Consider the following 9,237-nt stretch of genomic DNA (forward strand, 5'->3'; position numbering starts at 1 on the left):
GAATTGTTGTATGTACACAAAATACATGCACCACATCACCAACGGCAACTTCGGGATTTCTTTGTCCTCGAAAACGTTGTGTTGCTTTCGGACACTGCGAGAAAAAAGTCATTGTGCAAACGGGGGGGGGGAAGAAAAATCACTTTTATGCCCTGTGCCTGGGAGTTGAACTTGTTTTCCTTAAGCAGGAATTTAAGGACTTGACTTTGCATTTGTGCTTTGTAGGTATAAGGTATCCTTGACTTATGGAAATGCAGCTCGTTTCTCGGTGTAATTAGAGTTTCATTCTTTTTTAATTATTTTTTTTTATTTTTTTAAGAAGACTAATATATTGTTCTCATGAAAATGCAAAAAGATTAACTACAACCGGAAAACAGCGAAAGACATCTGGAGCCAAATTCAGAGTAGGATTACTGGGCCAAGAAAAATCCTATAAATTTCAGTTCGCTGATGAATACAATGAACTCCACACCAAACGTGTACTCCAAGGTGGAGGTTTCATATTAATACCAGTCCTATTAGAGCAGATTGCAGTGAGTCCCATGAATATGGATGATGATATTTCTGATATGCATTCAGGTATTTAAACTCCTATAGAAAAAAAACCCCACACCACAATGACCGCAAAGAGGCTTTTAAGAGGGGAAATTCTAATAAAATGGTCAAATAAAATCATAATGTAGAACAGCTTGCAATGTCTTTATTTGCCACAGAATTTCACAGAGTATCCCGGGGACTCACTTTACATACACAAAGAATTTTTCTTAATTATTATTCTTTTTCAGGATTTTTTTTCTCTTGTTGTTCTTCGTCTCCCATTTCCAGGGGAAAAAGAAAAAAAAAAAAAAAAAAAAAGAAAGCACTACGAAATTTATTTACAAATCATTTCAGAGACAGTTATTGCAAATGTATTTTCTTATGGATTCCCCCCCCCGACTCCAAATGTAGAAATGATACTGCAGAGAATGTATATATATGGATATATACGCGCACACACTCCCAGATATATATGCATATATATATTTTTAGAGAGAAAGGGTGGATGGGGAAGGTGGAAATAATGATCTTCCTTAGAACAGAAATGAGCGGGGTGGGTGTGAATGTGCACACACGCACACACACAAGGACACACATGTCTGTGTGTGCATACACACACACATACACACACACACTCACACACACACTCACCCCAGATGAAGTGATTTGATCCTACAGGGAGACTTTGGCCGCTCTTGTGATAACACAGCTGCATACTGAAATCACCGTGGTAGTAACACACAGCACTGCGGTTTATTCAAATGGACAGGGTGCCTAGATAATAATAACAATAAAAATAAAAATAATAATAATAATAATAATAATAATAATAAAAAAGGGGAATCCCAACCTGTTCAGGAAAAAACAAACAAAAAAAAGGCAAAAAAAAGAAAAAAAAGTTAAATAAAACGTTCATGGAATTCAAGTCCTTGAAGCGGGAACTGAAAGAAAATCTCACTCCTTTTGTTACTCAGCACTGTCCCAGACATACAAATATAAGTAACGAAAAGGCTTAAACTTTGAGGTTGCTTTGTCGACTCAAAGGGCAAACCCATGCTCGCAACTGTTCCTCCTCAATACACATACACTTCACCAGCAGAGGGGATTTCAAAAGATGTTCACAACAAGGGATTTCCAGAGAAATACTGCAGGCGGTCTCTGCTTAATTTTTTTTCTTTCATTCTTCTGTTCTGAAACCAAATTTTAACCTGTCGGTCAGTAAGATTTAACATCCTAGACAACTGGAGCCTTTTTTCTTTGTTTATATAGACATTGAAGAAAAATTCTCTCTCTAGCTCTCTGATCTGGAATTTCGAATAGGGGCATCTCTTCTTCCTCGTTCTGGGAGCACCTTAAAAGAACCAGAAGGCAGGGTAAATATCCTAAGGAAATGCAAGACACAGACTCATCTTCACAGCTGACCAGATAGATAGGAGCAGCTTAATAACTCCAGTTATTAATGCGGGGGGAGATATCTTCCAGCAGTTCGCCTATTGTTAGGGGTAGCAGAGGTGAGGTTACACAGGGTCTTAAGGACCGTGGTGTAATTATTTTCCCACTGCACGGGGCTTAACGCAGGCACATGCAGACACTTTCGGTGCAGATAGGTTATTTTTTTTAAATAAAGAACAGCCCGGGACTGGAGGCAGCAGGCTGCTGGAGCTGGGTTTAGAGAGGCTCGGGGGGGGGGGGGGAGAAAAACCCACGCTCAGCTGCAAATCTGTTATCTGTATAGAAACAGCATGAGCAAGGTTGGAATTAGAGGAACTAGATATTATGTTCCGCATAAGTTTTTGATTAACTCCAGTCCTCGCCACACACGCAAAAAGGAATCAAAGTAAAAGAGAACTTAGCATCTGAGCTGCAAAAGGCGACTTGCATCCCGAAAGCAAATAGGAAAACAAAACAACCCTCCCCTCTTCCCAAAAGAGCCCCACGCTGAACGCTAACTTGCAAAGTTGCCTGGATCCAGCCTTTAAAAAAGCTCCTCTAAGACTGCCTAGAAAATGTGAGTGCATGCAAAAAAACCCCCAGAAGACCCAAGGAAACAACCACGTAAGTAAAAGCCCTTCCTGACAAAAGCTAGGCGCTCCACTAGGCTTGGAGGAGAATAAATGCCACTTTAAACAGAAAAGTCGAAGAAAATGCTCGGCTTTGCCTGCAAATTCGGCAGATTTCCCCCGTAGCACTGCACCCCCACCAAGAGAAAAGACTCGACATACAGTTTTAATTAAAAAGAAAAAAAAAAAAAAAAAAGCCGCCCCAAACATTTTGCATGCATCTTAATGCCTAAAAGCAAGCAGAGGCAGCTAAAGTAGTGTTCTGCCCAATTGCCTTTTACCCTCAGCAACCCGGGACCAAATCCTTTTAAAATGCTCATGTAAGTTCATGATCAAAGTTAATATTTGTCACGATGGTGTGCTTTTAAAATTTCACAGACTCTAAGATACTGTGTCTGCGCCTAACATCTCCATTTTTTTCAAAGAGCTTTTCCCATCGTAAAAATTCTTCTCGTTGGAAGAAAGAGCTTTGTAGGTTATAATAAAATCCTTTGAATGCTTATAAAACTCCACATAAAATTTGACCGACAAAACACACGGGCTAGTCCCTTAACCTTTCCATTTACTGCTCTACCTACTCGAATTGCTGCTTTTGCTTCCTTCCTTGGTGACAGAAGAGGACGAGGCTGAAGACCCTGGGTTTGTGTTTTCCTCCTCATCTTCCGGGTCTATACCTTGCTCTCCGCGGGATGACAGTGCGTGGGCTTGGGACTCTGCCTCCACTTTGCCCTCGCCCTTCTGCAGGCAGGGCTCGCTCGGGTTTTCCGCCCCGCAATAGGCATTTTCGAAGAAGCGGTCGAAACCTTGGGGCAAGACAGTGTTTTTGTTCATGCTGGTGTAGAATCCCGTCGATGCCGGGTGGTTGGAGCTGGGGTGGTGGTGGCTGTACACGCTCTCGTTTTTCATTAGCATTTCGGTCATGGTGGAAGGCGGGATGCACTCTCTATGCATCAGATCTTCTGCGGAATAACACGAGGCGTAATTGCTTCGGTGGTGCCATTTACTTGAGGGGTCTAGACCATAGGAGACCTCTCGCACGGGCTGCACTTGCGAGAGGTTGGTGGAGTAAGGGTAGGAGATTTGGCGAGAGGGGGCCTGTGGCAAGAAAGATGACACAGTTGAAAATTCAGGGACGTAATAGGTACAGCTGGGGAGGTAGAGATTAGAAGCGCAACCTGCCCTTTCTCCAAACTCAGCGCTCCGCTCCTTACGCGACTGGGAGCAGAAGTTGCCCAGGTTCACCGAGTTAAACATCTTTCTCCTTTTCTTGCTCCTATAGCTAGATGTTTTGGATCCGATGTGCGGAGGGGAAAAAATTTGGGAAGGCGAGATGACGCGCTATCCGTCTTAGTCGCTCCGGAGGACACGTGATCCAAAGTAGATATTGTCATATATCAGTTTGGAGCACTTAGATGCGTAGGAGTGGTTCACTTAGGTAAGATCTCAGAGGTTCAAACGATTGGTTTGCAAACACCGCAGAAACATTATGAAAATCAATTGCAGATTTGTATTCATTTTCCCGAAGGCACACCCCTTGTAAGCATTCACAGCAGAACAAGTACAAGGGGCGGCTTGTGAAGTTGCTGCTTTTTTTTTTTTTTTCCTTGCCTTTTTTTTTTTTTTTTCCTTCCCTCCTCTCCTTCCTATTTGGATTCCGCTTGCTGCTTTTCAGCAGGGTTTGGAGATGGGGTGGGGGCGATTTGGGCTGGGGAGGGGGGGGAGAGGGAGGGTCTTAGGGAGCTCGAACGGGGTTTTTCCAGCCTTTTTTTTAATATTTCAATTACGCTGATTATTATAATTTATTATTCTGGCTATTTCTATCCTTAGAAGTGTTCCTGCGTAGACTTTAGGTAGCTCAATAAAATCGCTGGAGATGCAGAAGTAAGTTTTCCAACATTTCTCAAAACCTTGCTGCAGGCGGGAATGCCCAGCTCTTCCTACAGCTGGGCTGCTAAATTATAAGTAAATCTCTATCTATCTCTCTATCTGGGAGCGAGGGGGTTGGTGCTAATTAACAAGCTTCTAACATACGCTAATTATGTTGATCTCTGTGTGCACATCAACTATACATCAACCAAGTTGGCATGCTTTATGGAGAATATACCATTTAAGCAATGACAGTGTGCGGGGGATCGTGTAAAGTTTCCAACTTTAAAGTTAAAGCAGGCCTGGCTTAATGACTTTTGATATCGAATTAGCGATATATCAAGGAATAGAACAAATGAATTAAGTCAATGTCTAATAAATATTCGAAAACCTCCTTTAATGTTTGGTTAAATATTTATTACGTAAGAGTGGCATATTGAATATTTAATGCAATTGTTTATTGTCAATCAATGAATGTACTTTCAGCAATACTCTCATCATTTATTCTTCCAGCTGAATTAAAAAAGATATTCTTATTAAAGTCATTTGTCTTCTATCCCATGCCCCGGGAGCCTCCTCTTTCGCTGTCCTTCTGCGTTTTCCTACGAAAAAACAGGGATACCGAAGTGCTGCCAGATATTTTGCGAGTTTGGCAAAGAATTATTAGGCGGGGGAAAAAAAATTCTGGGAAAAAGAAAAAAAATCTCTTCTGCAAACCCTCTGGAAAGGTGCACCTGAAGGACGCGTAACTTCCGCGGTACCAGGCGCCGAGGCGTCAGCCCACCGCCTTTAAACAGTCTTGAAGGAACAAAATTGCCTGCAACAATTGGGCGCTAATCGGGTTTTCACCTGGATTAGAAAGCATCTGCCTGGGGTGGGAAATATTTCTCTGCCGAGCAGAGGTGGCTGCTTTCATCTCTGTATGAAAATATCGCAGCGCACCCACCCCCAGCCCCCCCTTTTTTATCCTTTTCTTTACGGGATGCCACTTAGGCGGTTTTTTCCCCTTGAATTATCCCTTTTAAAACGCCCAGTAAAAGGAAGAATAAACAAAAATATTTAATTGTCCACACATAAACCCCAACTAAAGTCCGTCATGGGATCTATTTGGTGGTGGGCTGAATACTCCGAACAAAACTAACGCACCAGGAGAGAGGGAGACGCTTTTACAGAGAGGATCTTGTCAAACCGAGTCGCAGTAAATTCAAACAGCAAGAAGGAAAAAAAGGCAAATCTCAGTCTTAGAGCACTGAGCCTTGGGAGCAGAAAAAGCCTCGACGGCTGCTTGGGTTTTCGCTTTGCTCCCCGAAAAAAACAATGCGTAAACTCACCCGAAAATAACCAATTCCCCAAAAAGGAGCATCAGAGGGTCCCAGCCCTGCTCGGGGATGTCCCTCTTGGAGCTGGGCATCCCTGGGCAGCTCCTTTTTCACCTCGCTCTTCTCTATTTAATTTTATTTCAGTTGCTAGCACCCAACCTGCTGTTTGCATTTGAACCGGGGGGGGGGTTGCTTAATTCCGAGGCGAGATCTAGAGAACTGGGGAGGAAAACGCACCTCGAGCAACCGGGCGGAGGGTGCAGCCTCTGCTAAAAATATAAATACCCTGCAATTCTGCAGCAACGCAAGGGGGGGGGGGAGGAAAAAAAGTTGATTTTAATGGAAGAAAACAGCCTCGCAAGTCTGTACCTTGCAGCCGAGCAGAAGGCAAAGGATTTCGAGATGCCTGAGCAAAAAATACAGTGGCTATTTCAGTAGAGGTTTCCAAACTATGGTGCTTATCAGGCAGTGTGCCCGGATTTTTTATGTATTTATTAGGAAATCTTGAAGGGAAACATGGCGGCTTCACATGCTAAGGTTGTGTGCTCTTCCTCACTTTGAGCTTTCTTCATCCCCCTAATGCACCAACGCACTCCTGATCATTTATTCTCATTAATTTCTGGATTCCCCCCCCTCCTTCTCTAGCTTTGTATTTTCTATTTAAAGAGCCGTTCTCATAAAACCCTTTTTATAAGGGATCGGGGCGTGAGAGCCTCTCTGAATGCGTGTGTGCAGAGAGAGAGATATACACACATATAAATATGTCTGTAATTCCAAAATGAGCTGTGTTTTCCTCTCTAATGCACCGTTTGGCTGATGAATATATATATATATCTATATAGGGGCAAGAACTCTGGCTGCAGAGATGGATTTCTTCAGGTTTGTAATCTGCCCTACTTTATGACTTGGACGTCGTTTTGGGCAAAACTTTTAATTAAAGTGTCAGCGATCTTTTAACTTGGCTTTTTATGGACCAATATTAATACTAACTACAAACTAATAATGTTAAGCTATTGTTTATGAGTGTAATTATTTTTTTCCCCAATTCCCTCCTGTTTGCAACCTGCGTGGAGGATCTTCTCCCTCCGATTAAAAGGGGAAAGGCTCCAAAATACACATTTTTTGTTACATTTATCCCAATCTCGATTCCATAGGAAGGCTGTAGGCGCGAAGCTTTGCATCCAGGCAAGGACTTAAAGCCTGTTGTTGAAAAACGATATCCAAACAGCTTCTTAAACCCCAAACAAAGCACACAGACCCCCCAAAAAAACCCTAACAGAACAGCAAACAACAAAAATCCGTGTGGCATAAAACTCGCCGTCTCTCCTCTAGGTGCGTGAATAATTTATTGCTCTTCGTAGGTAAATACATCTAAACCAAGCCCTGGTGTCGTTTTGGTTTTTAAACCCAGTTTAAAGGATAGGATTTGCCTGCTTCCTGCAAGGAAGCAGAGAAGAGGCAGCTGTGGAGTCACAGCACTTGAATTTGACCACCAAAGTGACCACCATAAAACGGAATGAGGGCTGGCGGCTCGCATTCCTTTTGGTTGCCCTTAAAAAAAAAAAAAAAAAAAAAAAAAAGGCGAATAACTTTAAGGCATAGCCTTAAAGCATCCAGAGCATTTCAGCCTCTTCGGTTTTTAAACCTGCTTCATTTCCTAGCGACTGGGAAAGGTTAGAGCGTGGAGGGGAAAATTAGAGAAAAGCTGTATTTGTGCTCTTTAAAGGGGGAAAAAATATCTGGGGGAACTTGAGAAGGGGGGAGGAAAGGTCTGATTTTTGTTGGTTTTGATATGACTGTGTATAAGACGAAACTGGCCCGTCCAGAAGATTCCCCCCCCCCGCCTCTATTTAGTTATTTCTCAGCCAGAGGGAAGGAAAAGGAGGCGGCAGCACCGAGCTCATCACTCCTTGTGCAATTATATATATAAACACCCAGCTTTATGCTGGCATCTCAACCGGAGACTTCTTTCTACCCAAATTGCCCCAGCAGAAAAAGCAAAGAGCAAGGAAAAAAAAATTCCAACCCCCCCCCCCCAAGCCAACCCCCCCTTTCTCCGGAGTCGGCACTCATTTGCCTGATATAATGCAAACACTTAACACATTTAACAGCGTTTTCAGCAGGCAAATAGACTCAAGGCTTGTAAGATGTGTTTTGTGTTACTAACATGAATTTTAAGGGGATGTTAGAGGCATTTCGTGACCAAAAAACGTTGTAGCAATTGTACCAAAATCAAAAACTTGGAGTTGTGAAAGTTGGCTTTAGCTGATCTGTGTAAACATCTGAAGTTATATTTTGATTTAGGTTAATCCTGTACTTGAACTCTTCTCAATAAATCATTCCTTTTTTTTTTTTTTTATTTTTCTCCCATCAGGGAGAGAAGATATTATTTTTTTTCTTCCCCCCCTTCCCTCCCCCCCCCCAAAGCTGGAGTTATCTGAACACAATGTAAATTCGTTAGCAACCTGCAACTTCGGTCAAAAACTTTTTTGTAAGTATTGCCATAAAGAAGTCTTTGTCCGAGCCCGTACAGTAGGGAAAGTACTGACTGGGGGGGTGGGGGAAAAAAGGGAAGAAGAAGAAAAGTAAAAAAAAAAAAAAAAAGAAGAGAATAGATTTTATACCAACCTGGCTTACCACGTTACTCATTGCTACTTAATGTGCTCTCAAGATATCTGATGCATAATTTAGACCCTGAACCTTTGCCTGTTTCAGTCAGTTGATGAGAGTTTGCTTTGCCTCCTGCTTTGGGGGAAGAATTAAAGGAGTATTTCCAACCTGCTTTGCTAACCTGTGCTCACTCGGGGCTGCAAATGCATTGCGAGTGGGTGCAAAAAGCACTTCTTTAGCAGATGCATCTCTCAGCAGCTTCAGAGATGTGCTTTGCTTTTGCTAAATAGGCTCCAACTTCTGATGTCTAATGACTTTGGCCTATCAGATGTTCTCAAAGTGATTTTTCCCTCCCTTCCACGACGGTACTACAATTACTTCCTCAGATGGACTTCAAAAAAAGAAAAAGAGAAAGAGAGGAAACTCAGGCCAGTAAACAGATTACTAGACATCGCGTATGTGTACAGGAAATCTGAAGGGAGAGACAATAGCTACAAGTGGGAAGCGCTTGGAAAATATTATTGTCCCCAAATGGCAAAGATAAATTTAATTGGATGGATGCCAGGCTGCGACAGAAAACTATATAAGCTGTGAACAATTCAAAGGGGAAAAAAAAAAAGAGGACTTAGATCTCTCTAGACCTGAGCTGCAAGTTCAAAATCATGTGGACTTAATCAAGATAAAAGCAGATTGAACTATGCTTCCCAACCGCAGGCAAGGCTGGGACTGTCTGGGATAAAAATGTGCGGCGGGTGTCGGATTCAAATAGAAGTGATGCCGAAGAGGCGTTAAGAAGAGTTGGGCTTAATAATAACCAATATAACTAACACTTTGCCAGTCGGCCT

At 42.5% G+C, this 9,237-nt stretch overlaps 1 protein-coding gene across 1 annotated transcript; it reads right to left on the reverse strand.

Moving 5' to 3' along the window:
• Positions 1-555: 555 nt before the first annotated feature.
• Positions 556-3,969, reverse strand: HOXC11 (homeobox C11). The gene is made up of 2 exons (XM_075049551.1): positions 3,176-3,969; positions 556-1,888 (listed from the first exon to the last, which is right to left on the reverse strand). Exons 1-2 carry the CDS (start codon positions 3,849-3,851, stop codon positions 1,656-1,658), a joined length of 909 nt encoding a protein of 302 aa, XP_074905652.1. The 5' UTR covers positions 3,852-3,969; the 3' UTR covers positions 556-1,655.
• Positions 3,970-9,237: the final 5,268 nt, after the last annotated feature.

Source organism: Buteo buteo, chromosome 17 (genome assembly GCF_964188355.1).
Source record: "Buteo buteo chromosome 17, bButBut1.hap1.1, whole genome shotgun sequence".
NCBI classification, from domain to species: domain Eukaryota; kingdom Metazoa; phylum Chordata; class Aves; order Accipitriformes; family Accipitridae; genus Buteo; species Buteo buteo.

Coding starts and splice junctions, on each gene's coding strand:
- HOXC11 (XM_075049551.1), bottom strand. CDS start 3,851: ATGTTTAACTCGGTGAACCTGGGCAACTTCTGCTCCCAGTCGCGTAAG. Junction 1,889..3,175: donor AAGCAAAAGCAGCAATTCGA/GTAGGTAGAGCA, acceptor GGTTCTTTTAAG/GTGCTCCCAGAACGAGGAAG.